At 45.9% G+C, this 23,335-nt stretch overlaps 1 protein-coding gene across 3 annotated transcripts in view; it reads left to right on the top strand.

The window, feature by feature from the left end:
• Positions 1-23,335, top strand: part of FRAS1 (Fraser extracellular matrix complex subunit 1) — a 109,641-nt gene that overhangs the window by 60,226 nt on the left and 26,080 nt on the right. For all 3 annotated transcript variants that reach the window (XM_032108621.1, XM_032108619.1, XM_032108622.1), the window contains exons 20-32: positions 4,717-4,869; positions 6,456-6,602; positions 9,457-9,603; positions 10,266-10,406; positions 10,497-10,637; positions 10,859-11,002; positions 11,572-11,842; positions 13,094-13,178; positions 14,856-15,170; positions 17,577-17,730; positions 19,496-19,674; positions 20,984-21,100; positions 23,047-23,161. In XM_032108621.1, the coding sequence (XP_031964512.1) occupies positions 4,717-4,869; positions 6,456-6,602; positions 9,457-9,603; positions 10,266-10,406; positions 10,497-10,637; positions 10,859-11,002; positions 11,572-11,842; positions 13,094-13,178; positions 14,856-15,170; positions 17,577-17,730; positions 19,496-19,674; positions 20,984-21,100; positions 23,047-23,161 (2,109 nt within the window). The remainder of the gene's footprint in view (positions 1-4,716; positions 4,870-6,455; positions 6,603-9,456; positions 9,604-10,265; positions 10,407-10,496; positions 10,638-10,858; positions 11,003-11,571; positions 11,843-13,093; positions 13,179-14,855; positions 15,171-17,576; positions 17,731-19,495; positions 19,675-20,983; positions 21,101-23,046; positions 23,162-23,335) is intronic.

Here is a 23,335-nt window from a genome sequence, read left to right as displayed (position 1 = left end):
GCAAAGGATGTTTGTTGCCAGTTCTCCTAGAGATAAAGAGCTCCACATCCAGGTTGTTAAGTTGCACTCATTCTTCTCATTCAGCACTGATTGAAATGCTAAATTTGCCCTTGCAAGTTATTAATTATCAGTTAAAGAGCAGCTGTCCCATAAAAGAGAACATTAAAACCCCTGACACTCTCATAAGATATGATTTGCATCAGAATCTAACAAAGCTTTTTCCTTCACCTCCCAAAGCAATATATTTTTACAATTATCTTCCCATTTGTCTTTAATTCCCAACCCTCCAGGCAGAATTGTGTTACGACTTATAGGGCCTGCTGTGCATTACAGTCACCTGCCATGCTTTATGGACCTGGAGGGGAAAACCTTTCACAGAGGTTGGAGAAAACCAGCTGTCACTCCAAACCATTGCCTGGGAATTAATGGTGTTATTGTGCATGTTACCTGAATGAGGATTGGAACATTTGCCTTGTCAATAGGAAAAAAAAAAAGGTCTTGTTTTCAGCAGTTAATCAAATAAGCATTTCACATTTAAGCAGAAGAAAGACAAAGTGTGCTAAACTTTCAAAAAAACGAGTCTCTGAGCTCTGTTTTGGGCACCCAGAATTTGTGCCAGTTCTTCTCTGAGAGTGCTCAACTGACTAATTTGATTTTATAGCCCAAGTGTATGTACAGGAATGTGTTTGAGACTTTAGCCATCCCCTGTTGAGTCCCACAGCTTCCGTGGGTTTTGTTTTCCCAGTTCAAAAACACTCCGTGATTTCCCTCTCCCTCTTGTCCAAGTCGATTCAGCTTCAGGAAACCTTGCAATCACCAGTCTAAAAAACCCCAGCCATTGCTAAAAGTCTTGTCCTGCTCGTAAACCCCTGCCCTCACTTTTCTGATTTCGAATTTCCTTGTTGATCTGGAAGCTTCCCTGTTATCTTTTCATCCTGACTGCATGGATGGGCAATTAGACAAATGCAGAGGGACTGGAGGGAAAGAAAACTGCGAACACCCACGGATACAGAATCCCCCACAGCTCAGTCTTATCTTCCAGCTGCATCTTCCAGCTGCAAGGGAGCTCCCAATCCCCGTGTTCCGCAGGCCCTGCTTTCTTAGGCTGCGTGCAGTTGGGAGAACGTTCAAAGCTAAACCAGGAGAGCTCGCTCAGGAGGGGGCCTGTAACAAGCTTTGCTGCCTTGTTCTTAAAATTCCAGGAGGGACACTCTGACAACAAGAAATATACTCAGTTCCTTGTAAAATTAATGAGCTGTTGCTGTCCTTTTAGAGAGACATTGATATCATCACAGAGAGCTGGAGCTTTGCTGAGCAGAGCAAGAGGGGCTTAGCTCCACCAACTCACTGGGGTGCAGTCTCCTACAGAATCAGCAGCTGAGCTGCCAGAGGAGGAAAAAATCCTTTCCCTGCTTTGGTCTGGGCTCCTTTGTGCCCAGCACCATCCAGCTGGATCTCCCACCTCACACTGCCTAGGGAAGCTCTCACAGGATGCAGGCAGAGCCCTGCGAACGCGGTTGCACTTCAGCAAGAATTCACTTTGGTTGTTTTGAGTGACAGATTCCCTTCCAGGTCTTGGAAAAGAGACACAAAAAAACCATTCCAACAACCAAAGCAAGGCAAAAATCCTGGTCAACGTTGTGTATCCTTTTAAACCAACCATACTGATTTGCTTTCTGGATTTACTGTAAGATACCAGAGACTTTTTGCACATCGAGGTGCCTGTAAGGCGTGTGGTGTTTTCAGCCCTGATTTTAAGTCATGCTCTGTCGTAAGCCTCAGACCTCACCTTAGAGTTCAGCACAAAACTTGCATCGGGAAATGCTTTTCTGGAGAGCCCCTAAGAGGGGAGAAGTGTTTAAACAATATGAGCGGGTGATTGCTTAGCAAATGGTGGAGCTGAGAGGCAGAAATGCCTCTGGTTTCCTTTGTGAGCATTCACAAACACTTCAGAGAGGATTTTGTCTCCCCAACAGCCTCTTTTGTCTTAAAACAATCTGTAACAGATAAATTCTGTGTAGGAAGGGCACTGTTTTCTTGCTTTATTTGCTAAGAGAAAGCTGAAGAGTGTGTGGAAGTCAAGTAACTCTGGAAATCCATGTAAGTAATTCCATTCTACTTTACAATGAAAGTTGCTTTTTAGCAAGACCAGTGATAGGGAAGGTGATGGGGGTTATTTTTGCATAGAGGTGAAGAAAGAGGAAATCAGAACCAGCTGGAAGGGGTGCAGGAAAACATTTTGTTTGGACAGTGGGAGCCAAGTCAGTAGTCTCAGGAAGATGAGGAGCGAGGCATTGGGACTACAAGCCAAGTGGTGACAGACTTCCCTAAGAATCCAGCTGGGATTCTGGAAGGGGTCTAAGGGAATTAGCTAACTGTGTTGCACTGACCTGCAGCCAGCTGGGGATGTGAAGGCTCCAGAAAGCCCAAATGCCACAGGCTGTAACGTGCCTGCTGGCTGAGCTGGAGGGAGGATTGACAGGGAGAAGGCAGAAGCAGGAAACAAGTAGGGCTGTGGGGTGTTATTGAGAAGCACAAAGAAAACATCCCCCTTCTGTTAGTCCTCGCTTCAAAGGGAGCCTGCTGTGAAAAAGTGAAATCATCTCTCCCTAAACAAAGCACTTCAGTTCTTCCCTCACTCTCTCACTCGCTCCCCAATGTCCCTCAAATTCGCCATGAGCGTCAGCCCTGGGTTTTTTGTTGGTGTTGTGTGTGCTTTGATCTCCAGGCTTGCAAAGGAACAAGAGTGTGATGGGGCTGATTCATCCTAAAACAGTAACTGGGAAAACTCTTTCCTCTCGTGGAAGCAAAAAAAGAGGCTCACAAAGAGAAAACTCCGCTGCAGCAGCACAGAGTTTTGTAGATACTTAGATTTTTAAGTGTTAGTTTGGGAAAATCTAGGATTTTTACTGCAGATACTGACTGTTTGATACCCTATACTTTCTCAGCTTCATTTTTATGCTCTGTTTATGAAACTTTTCGACCAGATGTGTTACTCATTATACCCTGCCAAAGCTCTTTATTAGAGACCAGTGGCTCCAGCAAGAGATTAAAGTGGAGGAGTATTATTTTAGCAGTAAGGAGAGTCAACATATTACCAGGTAAACGTGGAAGTAGAAAAAATCTAATTGGATTTATGTTAATTTTATTGGTTATATGTGCCTAAAACTCTTCACCCCACCTCCAGGCCCGTGCGTACAAATTACAGGTGCTCAGGGCCTTTTGGATGATCTCACAGTCCTTGCTCCTTAAGGTGGGCTGCATGTGATCTTTTCTGGCTCCAGGGACTCCAGAGAAATGGCAGGTCTTTCCACTCCAATGTCAGTGTAGGTCTGGGATCTTTGGCAGTGAAGATTCATGGGATTTATGCCTTGGGTATGGAGTTGTTCTCCTGCACAGTCGGAAGCTGCAGAACGATAACCCCTGTGAGCTGCAGCCAGCCCCTCTGAGGTTGGTCACTGAGTTTGGGAGCATGACTGCATGTGCTGCTTTGCTTTTATCTGAAGCACAGAGTGTCTTCCTGCACACCTTTACCCCAGCTCTGGCTGTTAATTCCCCAGCTCCAAGGCTGAGAGCGTGGGGCAGAAACTCGATGGATTACATACCCTGTAAAAGCAGGAGGTGAAGGAGGCAGCTGCTTTAAGGACCTTGGATCCCTGCCTGCAGTCAGGAGTGGATCCATTTCTGAGCTGCTTCTGGGCTTTTGCAGCAGCAGTGTTTGGTAAGAATCACCTGTGTGTGACACGCAGGAGACGTCAGCTGGGGCGAGGCTCCAGCCGCTGCCGCGCTCCTGCAGCCATGGATGCAGAATTCCTCCAGGCTCTGACGTGAGCCTGTCTTCAGCTTGTAAAATTAGATTGCCTGGCAATCTGTAGTAATGCTGTCACAGGAGACAAAAGACAGAAAGGTGAACCTGCAGCAGAAATCTGACAAGAGGCCAGGTACTCGAATCAAGCCTCATTATTACATTTCTTTCCAGACAGTCGTCATTTCCTTTTTAATTTTCTCAATTACCATAATGAGGATTAATTTGGCTTCCAGGTTGCCTTACACTGCACCTTTGTGCACACAACAGGCTTGTTGTCACATCTTTTGAAGCACCTAAGTTCAGGCAGAGGTCAGGAGACACAAGCCTGTGTCCTGCTGGGGAAAAATGGAAAAACGAAAAGGTTTTGAGGCACTCCAGTGCCACTCTTGGCTTGGCTTTGAGGGCTGCAGTGGCTGTTTCGGGGTATGGGTGTCTCATTTGTGTGGGAAAATGTGAACAGCAGGAAGTGCAGGAGAAGGTCATACAGCTGTACAGGTTGTGTTCCTCATTTTTCCACGGTGGGAACAGAGGGAGGTGAGTGCCTAAGGCTTCCAGTGGAGCTGAAGAGAAACCTGTAGGCAGAGGCACCCAGAATAAGAGAAAGGTCTTGGGAAGCAAAGGGCTTTGAGCTGGCTTTGTGCAAAGCTTTCCCAAGCTCACTTAAGGATGGGAAAGAGGATGCTTGAATGAGGCAGGAGGGATGCAGAGGAAAAGTGAAAATGTTGTGGTGCTCAGGAAGAGCACGAGATGAGGAGGAGGCGAGAGGAAAGGAATGCTCCTTGGATGCGGGAATTTCGGGTAGCAGGATGCGCTCTCACAGTTCCATCCCTAACACCCTCCTGGAGTTCTCAGCAAAGTTCTGTGCTGTTCCTCTGTGCTCAGTGTCCCTTGTTCCCTGCTCCCTCTAGACTGCCACCCCCTCTGCCGTCAGTGCGTGGCCAACCTGCGGGACACCGGCAGCGTCTGCCTGAAGTGCCAGAACGCCCGTCACCTGCTCCTGGGGGATCACTGCCTTCCTGCCTGTCCTCCGGGACACTACGCCGAGAACGGGGCCTGCAAAAGTGAGTGGTTCCTACACATGCCTCGAGTAGCTGCAGGGAATGCCTGGGTCCTTGTGAGAAGTTCCATGGAATGATTCCTGTTCAGTAGAGAAGCTTTGTCCAGCTGGCACGACACTGCACTGGAACGGATTTTTTTTCTCTTGCTGGTAGGGGTTTCTCAGGATGTTTTGCAGCCTGAGATGGAACATCACCCTAGCTAAGGTCTGTTACTGAGGCTACAATAATGGCCGAGAAGGTGATGGGTTGTAGCAGCTCCTAAAACAGAAAGCCAATTTCATTCAGCCTTTTAGTCTGGTGTGATGGATGCAGCACCTGTGGCACATTTTATTTTCTAACGTGTCCCTGCATCTCCTCCACTTTTTGTTGTTGATGTGGTTTCATAGTCCAGTCATTGTCTGAGCTGCTTTATATTCCTTGGGCTCTTAGAAGGAAGCAGGTTCCTTTTCTTGGTCTGTGGCTGACAGAGATGTGGTAAAGCTCAAAACCGAGCACAGGGTATTGCAGTTTAGTTTCAGAGAAAGGAACCAAAACCAGAAATTCAGCACAATGTAGATGCTCCTTTGGCAGGAAGTGGCATTTCCTAATCTAGTTTAGGGTGGGTAATATTTCAAAGGTTCTCTCCAGCATTCTGGGAGCTGTGTGTTTATTTACCTGTTTTTGACAAATGAGATCTCAGAGCTGTATGAAACATACCCTGTGTCACTTGATTGGAAAGGCCCCTGAGAGAGAGAGGTTTTGCCTTCCTGGAAATGTAAGCCTAGGGACAACATTTCTTCCCTTTGGTTGATAGATTTCATTTAAAAGGAGTTGTGCATTATTCCGACTGTGTCAACTCATAGGACATTTTGTCCTGGCTTTTAAGATCCCCAGCACAGCTCACTGTGGTCGCTTCTGATTGCTTCGCCCACTCTCACTCATGATTAATTTTATACCTATCATGACAGATGTAATGATGGCATCAATCTTTAGCTAAAGGCCTGTCAAGAAGTAAAACAGACTAATAATTTTGTATGTAACCTCTCTGGAGAAAGCAATAGGGTACATTGGCCTCAGCCATTGTGATATTTTAAATCTCTTTGGTCAGACTAAGAAATGAGCCTGAGAAGTCATGAGGGAAATGGGGAGAGGGTGCATGGAGATAGTCTGTTTTCCCTCAGTGCAATTCCTGCTGAAGGGATGGATGTGAATCTTCAGGGAAGTGTGGAACTGTCAGAAAAGCACTAAATGGTTCCTACACAGACAAAGAGGATCTGACCTGAAGCTAGGTGAGAGAAAGCGTGAGAGGGAGGGACATACTTGCCCTTTTCTCACTCTTCTGTTAGACAGGTCCTGGCCAGACCCTCTAAGAGCTTTTCTTAAGGAGAGTGGAAGGTTGAAGAGAAGAGGGTAAAAAGAGAAAGAAAGGAGAGGATCCTTCCTTGGGCAAGAGGCACTGTGCTCCACTGAGGGCTTAGACTTGGCAGGAACTTCTGGTGCTCACCATCCCTACTCTCCGTCTCGGAGAGCGTTTCTGCTGAAGCTTGTGGAACTTGCCCTGAGACGTGCTTTTCCTTGAACAGAAACACTGGTTTTTGCTGTCCCTGCAGGGTGCCACCCTTCATGTAAAACCTGCACTGCCGAGGGTCCCTTCTCCTGCTCTTCCTGCAACACCAGCCTGGTTCTGTCCCACACGGGCGCGTGTGCTCCGCTCTGTTCCCCGGGATACTACAGGGATGACAGGCAGACCTGCAGACGTGAGTCCCTCTCCCCCAGCCATCTCTCCTTTCCACAAGGCATTTACCAACATGTCTTTTCTTGTTCCTTTGCGCACTGTTCCTGTTGCCTGGAAAAGAAAGGTTTCAAGTGCCTAAAAACGCGATGTGAGTTGACAGAGGTGATGAGCTGCCTCGGGAGCAGAGCCTACAGCATGGTTGAAATTTGAAAACAGTTGCAGTTTTGTTATTGACCTCAAAGACAAGAGGCTTTGTGTCCTGCTGTAAAAATCTGCAGGGGCATTTGTGTAGGTTTCCCTGTGATGGATTCTGGACTTTAGGAAAACTTGGCAAGTTGAGACCAGTTTTAATCAATCCTTACTGAGGCAAACCCCCTCCTCACTGCACTACCTGCCAGCACATGCCATGGAAAACTGCACTGTAGCATTTATGTGCATTTCTCCTCATGTGAAACCCCAGGAGAAACAAGCTGGGGAAGCTTGGTAGGCACAGGCCTGACAGACCTGAGCTGATCCTAATGATCTGGTGGAATTGATCTGGTGCTAAGTTATGTTTTATCCTACCCCTGCTATCCTTTGTGAATCTCTCAGGTCCTTTCCTTTCCTTTATTATTCTGTGTTCACTCTGGCCCTGGGTTATTCCTCTCATAATTATTTGGCTTGATGTTCCAAAATGCAAAGTGGTATGGCCTAAAGATATAAAAACCAGGAAAAAGCCCTGCTTGAATCGTCCTGCTATAATACACACACCTAAAAATGAGTGAATGCTTAAGGGCTTTGGTCACTGTGAACCCAAACACTCAGATTAGTGATGTCCTGCATTACCCTGATTTAAATTCTCTGATTTATAAAATAACTCTGTTGCACTGAGTCCAGGTATCAGTGTCATCCTACCTAGACCCAGTTTTGTCACTGATGAAGTCCTGTAGGAGGAAACTGATGCAGTTGTCAGCTTTACCTGCCTTTTGTTGAAATGGTTCTCTTGAAACTATTATTTCCATCTGATCAGCAGAAATGGAGACACATAGGTTCAAGGAAATAATTGGAAGGATTTGCACCACTCTTCTGTTGAGAGAGAAAAAAAAAAAGGCTACTCAATAATAATGAAAAAAGGAAAGTAATAAAAAATAGGAGTTAAAAAAAAAGGGATTCTTGCTGTCCTGGCTAGTTTGCTACAAGCTCTACAAAATACTCAGGTTTTTTTCCTGCAGTATGGATTCTCTTATTGCTTGCTGCACCAGAATATCTCCCTTCCTAATTGACATGGCCCTTTCTAATGAAAGCTTTCCTGTAGATAGCCCCTGCCTCAGGATATCAAGGTAGACCTGGAATGTTCCTGGGGCCTGCACCATTCCCGAATTTGGTTCCGGGGCTCAACTGCAAATAGATTTTTATTTTTTTGCAAGCCAATTCAGCTACTCTAATCTCCTTATTGCAAATGGCTTTTTAAGAAGTGTTTGTAATCCTTGGGGCAGGAGGCTCAAGGCTGAGTGTGTTGGATTTTTGTCATTCCAAGTGTCACTTGTGCCTTTTCAAGTGCTGCCGATAAGCCATGGAGATACAGATTGTCCCAGGCTGCTGGGAAACTGCCACTTGGAGGGCATGAAGATTGTTTAATTGGAGGTTGGCTGTTAGGCTGAGAAAATCTGGTCTCTCTTCAACATTTATTTTAGTCTCTTTGCACTTTTGAGGAACTCGGGGTTGGAATGAGGTTCAGAGAGATGCTGAGTGCACGTATGGGCTCCAGGAGATATTTTTAAACTCAATGACATCCTGGCCCAGGAACAGTGAGAAGCTTAACGAGTCCTTCATGGGCTTAAAAGTGCAGATATGGAGTCACACTGATAAAACAAGCAGACAGGTTTGCTTCCAGATACAGTTTTTGCTTACTCTCCTGGCATGCCTCCATGGGTAGCCTGATTTCCGTGGATTTAGACCTCATGTTTTACTGTATTTTTAATAGATGGTTCTTTGGAGCACTTTTAAAAAGTAGTTTTTTCATGTAGTATTCTTAAGGGAAGTAAAGCCAGAGTGGCAGCAGAGCACCTAAGAGCAGCTGCTAGATTCTTCAGGTAAACATTTTGCTAGAAATCATTTGTACATCAATAAAATACAGACCTTCTGTGACATTTTATAGAGGAGCTAAAGCAAGTAACTCTTTTGAAAAACACTGGGTTCTTGCTTCAGTGAGAGCAACGTGGATATTTTCACATTTACTTTGATATTTGGAGGGGTTTTTTTGGTTATAAAACTGTGTTTTGAATAAACATGTCAGTATTTATGACCCAAACTGTTAGTACGGCTTCCTGCGAAGTTTAGTTCCTGGACATCAACGAGGTGAGTTGAAATACTCAACTCTAGGACTTTGATCCTAGATTCAGTAAATCCCTGACTTACTTTTTCCTGGCACCTGTGTTGCTCCCTGCAGCTCCAGAATTTCACACTGTGTGCAGATAAAAAGGTGGAAACGCTAAGTGAAATTAAATGGGCCTTTGGTCCCACCAAGGATTGCAGCAGTCTACTGTGCTCTCCAAATTTGTGTGTTTCTGGGTCAAAAGTCATATGAAACACAGGTTGCATCAAGGAAATAAGAAAACAGGGACAGGGAAAGCTCTTATTTGGGGATTTGGACTCAGGGTCAATGTTTTACCGTGGCCTGAGGAGAGTAAGAAGCAGCGTGAGGGGACATTCCAGCCTGTTCCAAATGGAAAGAGACTCTACATTTTGGAGAATGTGAAAAGGAACATAACAAGCAAAAACTCTGAAGTCCCCACAGAGGACAAGAGGAGTAGCAAGGCTGCAGGACAACACCATTTTGACTTGTGCAGTCAGCTGGTACATCGGGAATGACACTGATTTCCCTTGTCTTTCCACAGCTTGCGGCAGCCAGTGCTGGAGCTGCGACTCGGCCGCCGGCTGCACATCGTGCAGAGATCCAGCCAAGGTCCTGCTCTTTGGGGAGTGCCAGTACGAGAGCTGTGCTCAGCAGTATTACCTGGATTTTTCCAGCAAGACTTGCAGAGGTGAAAAATACATTGCTGGTTTCAAGGGAAAAAAAAAAAAAAGGAAAGAAAGAAAAGAAATAAATAAGAAATAAATACAAGTGCCTTGGCTAAGAATCCGTTCCATGGCAGCGGAAGCTGTGCAGGTGGCCTGCCTTAAAAAGGCTGTAGGAAGGGGGAAATTGTTCAGTGACAGGTTGCTTGCAAGGTTTCTGCAGTTTTTTTCTCTTTTTTTGGGCAGCCTGCTGTCACATACTTGAGCCTTTCAGTGGAACAAGATTATTGCAAATCGCTCTCTTGTAAATGATTTTGTAACTGAGCCAGGAAAGTTTTCAGGGGTCAGGTCCAGCAATTCGTTTAGTCACGGGTCAGCTGATAACGAGTGAGCTTGCCAGGATAAGTCTCTTTTAGGGTGTTTATCTGGCCTCCTGTACATACCTGTCTCTCTCTCTCTGTCTTATTAAATCCTGCATCACTGAATGGCTGCAGAAACAGCAGTTTGGAGTGATTTAAAAGACATGTGACTTGAAAAATTTCCAGAACTCCCCAGCAGAGTGTTCCATAATGGCAAAAATAGTGGTGACAATATATTCCCACAGCTTGTAGACCCCAGGTGCTAAGCCCTTGTGCAGGGTGAGCACCCCAGAAAGGGCTGCCCTGAACTGATTTTTGTTTTCTTCCAGAGTGTGACTGGAGCTGTAATGCCTGCAAAGGTCCTCAAAGGACTGACTGCCTGCAGTGCATGGAGGGCCACATTCTCCATGAAGGAGCTTGTGTGGAAGAGTGCCCTCCAGCTTTTTTCCGGGAATCGGACACATGCCAGAGTGAGTTTTTATGGAGCATTACTTCCAACGTGTTGCCCTGCTTGTCTCCCAAGGGCTGTTGAGCTGAACTCTTTGCATGTGTCTCTTTAGGGTGTGATCAACCCTGCCTTCAGTGCCACCAAGCAGACAAGTGCAGCCTTTGCCCAGCCCCGTTTTTCCTCCTGGGCAGTCTTTGTGTTCCCAAATGTGGGCAGAGATACTATGCAGACGAGGCACAGCGCAAGTGCACAGGTAAGCACAGGGAGCTTGGTGCAGGGACCGTGGTCAAATGAGGAAGGAACTTCTTACCAACTCTTATCTCAACACTTTGCCCCTCATTTTGACTCTTTTTGTCAGGTAGGTAAGACACACAGAGTGGTGCTTCTGCTCTGACCCCGGGGACAGCTCTGCACACCAGTGGCCGCGTTGGTTTTGCAGTGCCTCAGTGGGGCTGTGCTTTCCACCCCATGCAGCTTGTCCTCCCGGATGCCTGGAGTGTGACAGTGGCAGCCTCTGCCACCTCTGTGACAGCACCACGTTTCTGAGGAATAAGATCTGTGTTTCTGCCTGTGGCCAGGGTTTCTATGGCAATACACGGACCAGAGAGTGTGAAGAAGGTGAGTGTCTCTCAAGATAAAGTGGCCGAGCTGACAGGCTCCTAGCAGCAGATTTTAAAGCCAGGAGACGTGTTCATTCAGTCACATTTTTGGAATTCAGTTCTGTGCAGTTTCGTGGTGGCTGTTGAAAGCCAGCAGCTCTTTTTCTCCAACGTTTTGGTTTCATAAGATGTGCATGTACATGGCTTTCTAAGTGAAGGTACCTGGTTAGGTGTGCAGGCACATGTTTGCAGCAGCATCATTTATCATCAGTGTAAAACCAGTGACAAAATATCTTGGGGGAAATCCCTTCTTGAATCAAGTTTAGTTGTTACTTATCCTTTCTTTATTCTAAATGACTGTTGACTAGACTCTCTGCAGGACAAGCCAGAGTGTGCTGGCTTTCAATTCTGTGATGGGGAAATCAAGGTGGGAAGTGATTTGCCAAAGTCATCGTGGGGATTGGGATGGATTGCAGTCCACCTGGGTCAGGAATGAACAGGGCACCCAAAAAATAGTGGTGACAAGCATGATGCCAACACAGCCCATGGTGATTCCTGCCGTAACACTTCTCCCTTCTTTCCCTTCAGCCAGCAGGCATCCCTCGAGCTCCCGTGTGAGCAGCACCCTCACGGTGGGCATTGGCGGGGTGCAGCCCCTAGACCTGTCCTTGCTGGGCGTGTGTGATCCGGCCGGTGCCTCGGGCCGGCTGCTGTTCCATGTGGACAGCATTCCCTCCACTGGCCGGCTGGTGATGCTGCTGGACGGGCGGGAGGTGCCGCTGAGCCACGGCCGCCGCTTCAGCTGCAGGGACGTGCGGGAGAGGAGGGTCCGCTTCGTGCACGGCAAAGAGGAGCCCAGGTGACTGGAGGGAAGCTTTTTTCTGAGCTCTTGGCCTCACAAAAAAATTCTTGTATCTTGAGAACAGGTGTTTTCCTTCTTCCTTGGAAGCATTCCTACAGGGAAGCATGCTTCCCACTGCTGCTAAATCAACTACCAACATACTTAACGCTGTACCACAGTGTAACTGGTGGTGCAAAACTTCTCCGTTCATGGTAGAAGAGGTCACTGTGACCCAGCTCCCAAACCTGTTGTACTTTTGGGGTGCAGGAATCTGTTCCATCTTGAGGATACTCAGCTGAGAGATAAAACTGGCATATTAGTCTGATTCTTAGCACAATTTCTTTATACTGTTAGGTAGAGGCTCAAGTGATGTCACTGCTGTGCTCTCTGGCATAGTTTGCCTTCAGCCATTCCTTGTTTGCCTCCAGTATGAGCTCTGTTAGTACCCTGGAATAATTAGTGGTGATTAGTAGCTGGCACAGCTCACACTGCAAGGATGTAGCAAGGAAGCAGATTGTTCCTGCAGCCAGGCAATAAGCCAGCCATTCCACTCCTGATTTGCATCACCATAAAGCCTTGGCACTAGAGTGACATTGGTGGAATTGTTCTAAATTTCTGGCTGCATAAATCAGGGAGGTCTTTGATCTAAATAAGATCTAAAGAAGACTTTCAGGGTGTCCTGATGCCAAAGGTTAGCTGGTGTTCACCAGACTTCAGGCATAGGTTCCTATATCCTGCTTTTTTTTTTTTAGTCTGCCTGGTAGCCACGCTGAAATGTCAGCGTCTTCTCTTGAGAAACAAAGCTACTTTATTACTGAATATTACTCTATTTATTATTTATACTGTTACTTAAAACTTCAAAGTGTTTGGGTGGCATCACTGAAAAGTAAATGGGAAGGAAAAATCCTGGCAAGTCCTGAAGCCAGATAAGTGACATTTTTCTTTAGCGGCAAGTGGCTGACATTTAGAATTGGCACTTTATCTTGGAGATGCCATCCAATGTAGATAACATTACTTAAAGGGAGATGAGGGTATACATATATATATATATTGCACAGCTAAAGGTGTTTTATTACCTGTTGTGACTGTTGTGAATCTTCAAGAAAAAATACTATAAAAACGTAATTGAAGAAAACTTGAGCTAAAGCTTCTGTCACTGAGCTAGTCATTTCTGCTGAATATATAATATGCTTGTCATTATCGAGTCCTGGAAGAGCACTTCATTAATTTATATTATCCTGTATTTTGGCTTGTTGGGGACCTGTTTAGGAAAGGACAGTTTTCCTTGAAGGTCAGTGATCAAGGGTCATTCTCCCACTCTGAGGTGATCAACATTCAAGCATTCTCAACACAGGTAACGTAACAAAGCCTGGAAACAACCCCAAATTTTGTACCATTTGGAGCCCTGGTTTCTTGCAGGGATAACACAGGAGCTGGGCAGAACTTGAGCAGGTGTTCAGATCAGGCAAACTGCACTCAACTCTCCCTTAGGGGTGGCAGCCAAGAGTCAGATGGAGGAAAGGGACTTGGGGAATTGACTGGAGAAGTTGGCCTGTGTCATTTTGCTTGTGCAGGGAGTTGCAGCTGTGCAATCATAGAGCAATTATCAGCGAGGGCTAAGGAGTCCCTACTGCTCCAATTATCCTTTGGATCTGCTGATGCTCCAGTTCAGCCTCTTGCTGCGGGGCAATTGGGCCAGGATTGATCCCAATGGCAGGAATGCTTTGACGCTCAAGTTCAATGCTCTGTTCTAGGACAGCTGGGAATTAAATCAGCATGAGCTATTTCAAGTGTGTCTCTTAAAACTTCTCACTGCTTCTTGCCAAGTGTCTGTGTCTCCTGTATTACTGTTGTTTAAAGTCCGGGGCACAGTACATTGGTCTCACCCCAGAGGGGTACAGACACCTTAACACGGGCCAGGTCTCTAGGGAGGCTTTGCAGCTTGCACTGAGCTTTTTCCAGTGTGGAAAGCTCAGTCAGAAGTTGGGGCTACTTGGCATATCCTTACAGATAGAGACCTTAAAGTGCAAAAGAGAATCTGCTACTCTTAAAGCCCATTTACATCCTCAGAGGGGCGCCGAATGACTTGACAGAACTCTTTCAGTGCTGGCTCCTTCCTGCCTCCAAGCCTGGCTTAGCCTCCATCCTCACCACGAGTCATTTATATTCCATATTAGTCATTCCCATAACTTCTGGAAATTAGAAGTGCTCTAGTTTGTCCTTTAGAATAAGACAAACTGTGGGTTTTGATCCATGTGTATATTGATTCTGGCTGGTGCTGAGATCTTGGCTCAGCCTAATCTCTCGTTTACCTCAGTAGGACGTTCACCTAAGTAAGAGCTGCAGTCACTGCCCCAGAATACATAAGTGGGGTTTAATGATAGGAATTTTGCCTGTCGATCCCTAATAACCCAGGGAAGTCGTGCACAGGTGAGGTGGCAGCAGCGGCTCCCCGACGAATGTTCCCAGGGCTTTGACTTTGTCTCTGCGGGATCGCCTCCCTCCTGGGGCGGTGCATTACCCGTGGCAAATGATGTTTATTGGGATCAATGGAGACTGCAGATTGAAACTTTCTTGATGACAAGGAACTGGAGAACTAATTTAAACCAGCAGAAATATGGCCTCTAGCAGATCTTTGGTATAACTTGAATAAGACTGTGGGGAGTGTTGGAAATGAAATAAATACTGATGATGAAGACACCCAGTTTTGCTGTCATCTCCGAAGGCTAATGAAGATCAGCTAGAGTCAGATGCTTTCTATATAAAGGTCCTAAGTTTTTGCCTTTTCTAAGCCTAATGTGGCATGAGCATCTTCTTTTCATGTGACTAATTCATTTTAAATGCTAAATATTGTTAGATCTGCCCACCAGGGGAAAAGGTGTGGAGAGTGATTCTCTGCTGCTAAGAAATAGGAGATTTGCAGGGATGAAATGAGCTGATGTCCTTATCCCCAAACTTTTAATTCCAGCCCTTAATCATGATCCAATCTCCCAGGTTCAGCAAACACCTCAGAGCTGGTTTTGTGTTTCAGGCCCCGTATGTGTTCAGGAACGAGCCCCTCCTTGTTGGCAGGGGGGAAACCGGGATGATATCGGAGCTGGTGCTTGGTGTGGGGGACAGTGACAACCCTCAGGACGTGGTGCTGATGGTTTTGGAGCCTCCACGCCACGGGAAGCTGCTCGGGCCCCCTGGGGACTCCGGCACCTTCCGCCTGGCTGACCTGGCGGGCGGGCGGCTGCGCTACGCCCACGATGGCTCCGATAGCCGGCAAGACACGGCTCTGCTGCAAGTGAGCGACGGGTACCACTTCCAGAACGTCCTGCTCCACATCAGGATTGCTCCCAAGGTATGCGCTGGCACGTGAACCCTGGCAGGCAGATTGGGAGTGTGGAGAAGTACGACTCTGTCCCTGAGGTGTCACTAATGCTGAGTTACCGACAGGAGAAAGTAGTGGATTGATTGGGTTTTGGAGGTGACCCGAATTTTTGGTTTGCAGCAGCTGAAGTTGTGCAGCTTTGACGATTTAAAGTCCGTAGTTATTTGATGAAAGGTAATAAACTGTAACAAAACAGAAGGAGAAAGAGCTGAAAATGTCTTCATCCCTTATTAATGTGAAAGAGTAACAAAAAGTAGAGCTGTCATTAGAGCTGTCAGTAGGGAAGGCCACAGTTGGCAGTCTTTTATGTAGAGATCTGACACAGTGCCTTCGAGTTCTGCCCCTTGGAAAGGAGTTAGGAGGAGATGACGTTGCCTCTCTTTCGTCCTCTCTGCTGTGTTAGATGTCTTTCACAGCACCTTGGGCAAGAAAATTTGAAGGGAGCTTTGCGAGCACTCCGTGCCTCTGTGGAGTTCAGCACAAGAGGCACTGATCCCTTTTGGACCCTGCAGGTTCTCCTAAAGCTACAGTAGTAATTAATGTTAATTAGTGCCACGACTCACACAGCAGTCTGGGGATGAAAAAGGGATTGCTTTCAAGGCTGGTGCTGTCATTACACTCCTGGAATAAGAGGAGCCCTGCCTGTGGTTTCTTCACCCGGATTGCTTCGATGGCCCTAAGGAGCCTGAATAGGATCAGAAGGAGTGTGAAAATGCTTGGACACCACTCTGTGTTGTTTGTAACACCTTTTTTTTTTCACCACTCTTGATTAAGCAGGTTCTTGTAAATGCCAGTGAGGGTGAATTGCTGAGAGTAGTTTCTTTTATTATCCTGTTTTGTGCTTCCTTGTGTCTCCGTATCATTCCACGTTTCTCTGTGCAGCACTTGACTACAGAGAAGAAGGGAGGTGGTGACAGAGGTGAGAGCAGAGCAGCTTTTAGGGCTTTTTCCAGTCCCTTTGGTTGCTAATGGCTGCTTTTCCCATGCAGGCCGTTTGCTGGAACTGTTGCAGTATGAACAGAGACATGGAAGCCTGTCTTTTCTGAGAGGCCGGGGGGAACACAGAAAAAAGGGCAAAAGATGCTTATTTTAGGGCCACCCCAGACCTCTAGAGATCCAGCTAAAAGAGGTCTCCAAGGTATTTGCAAGGCAGATGACCCTGCCCTACCTGGGAGCAGGTAGCTGACGCACGGACCGGGGAGTTTGTGAGCCTCCCTGGGCTGTCTGAAAACACTTTTCCTGGGCTGGGAATTCATTCATGTTAAATGTAATTTTAAAATAGATTATCAAGCAAAAAGGGTTGTCTCCTGAGTCTGTTCTTATTAACAAGCAGCATCAAAGCCATGTGGGAATGGTATTACAACGTGCTGGATGGGTTTGATGTGGCCAGTGAAGGAACATTCAGTCATTTAGTGACCTAAAAGCTGAAGGTTTCCATGTTTGTAACAAAGCCACAGTGTAAGTGGAGTACAAATTAGGTGGGTGCACAGCAGACATGTCAAAAAGGAGGTGGGAAATCATCCTTTAATGTGATTCCTTTCCACAAATATCTTTTTAGCTCTCTCCCCTGTCTCTGTGACAGAGATCCAGAAGAACACAGCAATGGGTCATTTATCAGTTTGGGGACTGATTATGCAGAGTAGTAAATGAGGAGGAAGGTGATCCCTTAGATGGAGTAGTCAGGATTTTGACTGATCGCACAGGTCAAGGTGACCTGCAGCCACAGCCAGTTTCTAGGTGAATGTGCAGAAATCCAGCAAAGAAGTCCCATTTACAGCAGCTGGGGTTATAAGAAAGAACCATGGCGTAGAAGAGGTCACAGGGATTTTGGTGACCTGTCCAACAGAGCAAATTAGAGCCAAAGAGGGCTGATGTAATCCTTGAATGCCAGAGTAGTGTTGCTGAAATCAATGGAAACTGTAGTGAAACCACTACTGCAATCCAGTCCTGACAACCACATTTCAGGAAGCTTAAATTAATATTGGATAAATATTCATTTGAAAGAAAAAAAAAGCCACAGGAATAGTTTGAAGGTTAGGAAACCCACCAAATAGCAAAAGGCTGGTGGATGCTCAGAGAGAATGAGGATGGTGGTAAAAGACTAAATTTTGGAGGGAGACTCGGGTCAGGAAGGTTTAGGGTCAGCAGCAGGAAATTAGAAATTAGAGGACAAGATCAGTCCTACAGGCTGGGAATTGGGCCTGAGGGATACAGATGAAGGATCCACAACCATTTCTTCAAGCAGACAACCAGGATGGAATGCATAAGGAATCCCAGAATACTCTCCTTGATCCTTTTCTCTTGAAAGTCTGTTTCCATCAGAGCAGCATTGCTGACGTTCCCGTCAGCCTTTTCCTGCTGTCCCCCTGCCTGCAGAGCGACAGGAGCCCTCGGCTGGTGACCAACTCCATGGTCTGGGTGCCCCAGGGAGGCATGCTCCAGATCTCCAAGACAATCCTGCACGCCGAGCTGCCCGGTGCCCGGGACTCCGACATCACCTACACCATCACCAAGGACCAGCCCAGACACGGTAAATCCCTCTGGAGCTCTGCTGGCAAAGAGCAGCACCCTTCCATGGTGTGTTGTGCACAACCAGTAGCATTTGGGGGAATATTTCCTTAGAATGGCACGCTGGGTAAGTGCTGCTAACCTCATCTTTTTCCACTTCTAACGGGCATACAAAATAACAAAGCACTTTTGCCCTTCCTGATCATCTGTGTTTCTCCAGTGGTAGTGGAATCCTGGAGTATTTACAGCCCTGAGAGAGCAGAATCTTACTGCCGAAAGATAATCCTCCACAGTGAAGGTCTAGTTTGTGGAGCACAGAGTAATATCTACCTCTACAAACTGCTGAGGAAATGTTTGCCTTGAAGAGTTCCCTACATTCCGTGACGTTTGATTTAATTTGTCCCAGAGGAAGGGGTTGCCAGCAGAAACAGGAATATTTGGTGATGTTTGGATCTGTAGATAATTAGTGTCCCCAAATTCCTTTTGAGAGGTTCTGAGCTCAGCTCTCAGAGCAGTGACTTTCACCAGCAACCCCGTGCTTAGGGAGGATCTTCTGGGCACAGGGTAAGGGGGAGTGTGGAGGGTTCTGGGATTTGAGACTGAGCGATAAATGGAGAAAAATGGGATGAAAAAGAGAAGGTGTCATGTGGAGGGAAAGGAAATATGGAAGAAGAGAAAAATGGTTTTTTCCTACTCAGCATCACTATTTTCTTCATGAAAACCGTGTCTTCGAATAACATATTTTGCACTTCTAAGAAATGACACCACATTTAATTTGCTGTGCTGGAGAAAATTAGAGGATCCCTCTAGCAACATCCATGCTTTTTTTTTCCTTTTGCTGTGAGGACAGGCTGGTTTCCATAACAGATGCCAGCACCTCGTGGAAACAGAGATTATGTGAGTTTTGCAGTTTAGAAGAGAAGTAATTAATTTGTATTCCCCCTTTAGTTTTCTGCAGATGAAGGTCTGTCTTCTCGTTTTTAATAAGCATTTACATGAAAACAGGAATTTTTCCCTGAGGAGCTTGTCTCCTGCTGCCTAACCCTAACTAAAATTTATAATCCTGCGTTTGTATCACCATAATTATCTCTACTGTGATTAATTGCAGTAATATAAACAGGTTTGTAGCTGCAGGTGAGGAAGAAGCAGCAGAAGTCAATGATCTCCAAAATTTTATCTAAAATACTGTTTTGCAGAAAGGGAGGGAAAAAATAAGAGAGAGAGAAATGTGGAGAATTGGTCCTGAATCCAGGAGGGCTTATCTGCCTAACTTAGTCTGTGACTAATGGGAAAGATAATCCTACCTGTAGAAAAGATATAATTTGATTTTTAGCTTTTTAGGGGAACTCCCATGAGCAAAACTGTAAGATTTGGAGTGTAATTAGGGCACCGATAAAGGAATTTTAGCCCAGAGTTCAATGATCGGATGGAAGTGTGATATTTCATCTTGCTGAATTACTCTTTTTGTTGCTCCAGCTTTTCAAGGGTGGTTTGGGGAAATGAAATGGGAGAACTTATGATGGATGTTTCACATAACAGAATGATTAATTACCAGTCAGCAGAATTATCAACCCGTTTAATGGAATTAATTAACAAGATTTCCCAATGTCGCTGGGATGTCTCAAGGTCTGCTGATGGCTTTTGGGAACTCTGCTGGTATTTCTGTCACTTAACACTGCATGGAAAAAAGCTCTGGCTGGGCGGGCATTTGCCTTGGCTGCTCCTTAGTCGGTGCAAAGGCACCTCTTGCTCCCTGTGTTCTTCCAAGTTCCTCTTTGCTTTCCCAGGGGAAGTGGTGCTGCTGGTCCCGATGCCAGCAGACGGCCCCGCAGACTCCTGGCAGCTTTTACCTGATGGAAGAGCAGCCTCACCCACCACCTCCTTCACCCAGCAGGACATCAGTGATGGCATCGTGTGGTACAGGCACTCTGGAGCTGAAGTAGAGAGTGACTCCTTCCAATTCCAGGTATTCCTCATCACGTTCCTGGAAAGATCACGTGGCAGTTCTCTGGGGTTTCTCCACTTGTGTCTTGTGATTCCGGGTTTTAAAAATGACACAAACATGTGTGTAAATACATACTGGCAAATACACCATCCCCTCATAAAACCCATAATATTTACACCAAGTGAAAAACGTTGCAAGTGCCTTTTTAAAAATGGTGTGTTTTGCGAGCCCCAGAGGCACACAACCCTTGGTTTCTAAGCTAATAATTTAATTTTGGCTTCAGAGCCCTTTGTCTTGCAAACAGACCAAAAGGTAGAAATACTCCCCAGCAGCTGGGAAACTAAAATAAATCCCCACTCCCCACAGGTTTGAGAGCTGTAAAATTCCTCAGACAGGTCCTTGCTGTTTGCTGGGAGGGTTTCACAGCCTCCTGTAACTAAGCCTACGTGAACACTAACATGCAGTGTTTGTTACATCTGGTTTACAAGGCAGAAGCAATTACTGTAGCACCGGAGAGGCAATTAAGGTAATTTCTAAAGTAATTAACATAAGTGATAATGAGGAATTTGTGAGCGTCAGTGGTGAACAAGCTAATCTTTGGCTTAATTGCTGCATTCCTCTTACAGACTATGCATTTTGCATGAGTTGAGTGTTTGGGTTCACCATCTCGGAGCAGCAGCAATAATTGTACAGAGAACTAAGAAAGGGAGCTGGGAATACCTGGTCTCATCAGGAGACCATGGCACACCCCTGTCCAAGCCTCGAACCTTGGGCTGGGACATTTCAGGGCCAACATGTTGTTTTCATCAGTATTAGGATAGAGCAGGTGGCGCAGCAAATGGCTAAAATGACATCATTCCTTTCATCAGAACTTGCATTTTTATGCATTTTCTAGAAATGAGGCTTCATGAAGTCCATTCCTGCTCACAAAGTGCTCTCTGGAGTTCCAGAGCACGCTGCCATCCCTACAAAGAGTTAAAGCCATAACTGAGTCTATCCAAGAAGGGAGCTGTATTTCTTTGGGTATTTACTTCACCTCAGGACTGCTGGGAACATTTGCAGGTTCACTTCTAGGGAATGGTTCTGGTCCTCTGAATTTTTACCAATTCCATATCATTTGCTTTACATGTCTTTACTGCAGGCTTGCAATTAGGAGTTGACTTAATTTTTTGGTGCTAGAGTGGAAAATATATGGAAATATTTACGAGTCTCTGAAACACAAGTGCAGCCCATCCTGAAAGCTGTTGGGGTTGCAGGGAGTCACTGCCAAGGGAACATCTGAAACTGGTCTAGAAATCACTGATCCATTCACATGATCTTTCCTCCCCAGGTGTCCAGCTCTGCCAGTCCACAAACCAGCTTGGAAAGCCACGTGTTCAACGTTGCTGTTCTGCCCCAGACACCCAAAGCCCCTCAGCTTTCCCTTGGCTCCTCTTTGCACATGGCTGTAAGTGATAACACCACACAGTTGGCTGGAGTAGGAACGGGGAAAAAAGACAGGTCAGAAGAGTAAGTGGGGTGGGGGGTGCAGAAAATACCCATGAAAAGTCAAAGAACTCAGTATGAAAAGTGATGAACATACAGACTGGAAAGGAGAAGGGGAGAGAGAAGCAAAATCAACATTTTATGGAATTCTTACCCTTTCCTGAGAAGCCAGGAGGAATGGCAAGAGAGAAAAACTGTGGGTTAGACTGGGTTTTGCCAGTGGTTCCACTGTAAACTTGATCCAAACTGTAGCCCACCCACATTAGAAAGTTCCCATGCATCATTCTGACCTCAGGAACGCAGACCATAATGCATGTGGAAAACTTTCAGATACTGGAACTGAATTACCTTTTCTGGCAGCATCAGCTCTGGGAATGACCATTTGGATGAGAGTGGGCTCTCCAAGGTAGTTCCTTCCCCAGCTGTGTTATTTGGAAAGATGATCTTGGGGTTTAAAGTTGGTTTTGTGGGCTCTCAGACTTTGGTGCAAGCCTTCCCTGTGTGTCCCCATCATGTGTGGGTGAAGTCCAGCTGTCCCCTCTAGTTCTCCTGTTCTGCATGCCAGGTGTGGGACCAGGAAAGGCCAAAGGAAGTGATGGGAGAGGGATCGGTGAAAAGCCTGTGGCACAACAGCCTTGTCAAGGTTTAAAATAGTGGCGGCCTTTCCTGGGTGATAATGAAACATGGTCAGGCTGCTACTTGGAGCCGTTTATCTTCCTGCTCCTGACTTTTTGTTGTTGTCATTATTGACAAAATTGATGGGAGAGCTGTCTGGCAGAGCCACACGGCACTGGGTTTTATAGCTAATTACTCCCCACAAAATTCAATAGGGCCGTAAAACACATTTTACCTCGCCACCTGCGAGTCCCACCTTTGGGAGAGACAAATAGGCCTTGGAGGCAGCGAGGAAGAAACATAACCTTAAATCTTTCTGTCAAAAAATTGCACTTCCCTGCCCCAATGTGATTGAGTTCTGTTCATTTGTCTTCAGACTCCTTCAGAATGAGACTTCTAAAGCTGAAAGGAAAGCAGAATACTTTGAGTCTTCCCATCCCTCTAGTCTTGACTTTGACTTGTGCTGCTGAGAAAGGTCAAGGGAAGTTTGGTGACTCTTTGGTTAAAGTGGACACAACATCTGTATTGTTTTTTCTTCAATCAAGTTAACCTGCTTCCCCTGTATTGATAACCTTTCATGTTCCAAAGCAGATTGTTTAAGTGCCCATACCCTTAGCTCAGCTTGTTCTCTCCCTGTTTTGCTCAAGATTATGAAATGAGCTGGATGCTTTTCATACCCAGCTTTTCATACCCAGCTGAGCTGTTTGATTTGGTGACTTCTCAGAGCTGTTAATTCTCCAAGATTAAGGTTCATGAACATGTGGAAATTAACTGCTTTTGGGCACTTAGGTCTCTTCAAGCAGCACTGTAATTCCTTTAACGCCCTGCCTGCCTTTAGTTCGTGATAATCTTGTTATGGAAGGACCAGAGCAATTTTAGACAGGTTTAAAACAAAAGGGAGAGCTTTGGTTCTTCTGTATTCCAATGGAAAGGGCTGAGTCATCCGCAGGGTTTCTTTTAAAAGAGAATTCAGTCCAGCCACATCAGACTATATGAGAAAACTACACAGACAATGAATTGCATGTTCATCCACGGAATTCTTGATCGAACTAGATTTTCTTTTCTCTCTTTTCAATTGCTATAAGCCAAAAGAGAAACCCAACCACCTGTGAGTGTGGAGGTTGTGCACCTGCAGGGGAGAGGGGGTCAGGTTTAGGTTTAAAAGCTGGGCCTTTACATTCAAAGACTGTCTTATATTTAACTAGAGCAAAGCAAATTCTCTTTCAATGCATTTTTGGGTGAATCTTCCCGTGTCTCTGGCCTTGATGCTCATGGTCTGATGTGTTTGTTGAGGTGCTGGAGGACCGTGTGACAGTGATTGAGCCCCATCACCTCTCCTTTGTAGACCCGGAGATTCCCAGTGAGAAAATCCTGTACAACGTGACTGTCCCTCTCCTTCCTGGGCAAGGCAAGTGATCCTGTTGCTGCTGCGTTAACTGCCACATTTTCTGAGCACATCTCTTTTTTCCCTCACAGTATCATCCTATGGAAGCACCTCTTGATCCATTTGGCCTCCTTCCTTAGCTTTTAAACACCTTGTTCCCTAACCCCATTTCTTTGGCTTTACTTTAGAGTGTGCTGC

The sequence above is a fragment of the Corvus moneduloides genome, chromosome 5 (assembly GCF_009650955.1).
Source record: "Corvus moneduloides isolate bCorMon1 chromosome 5, bCorMon1.pri, whole genome shotgun sequence".
NCBI classification, from domain to species: Eukaryota; Metazoa; Chordata; class Aves; order Passeriformes; family Corvidae; genus Corvus; species Corvus moneduloides.
This window is presented reverse-complemented; position numbering and strand designations above follow the sequence as displayed.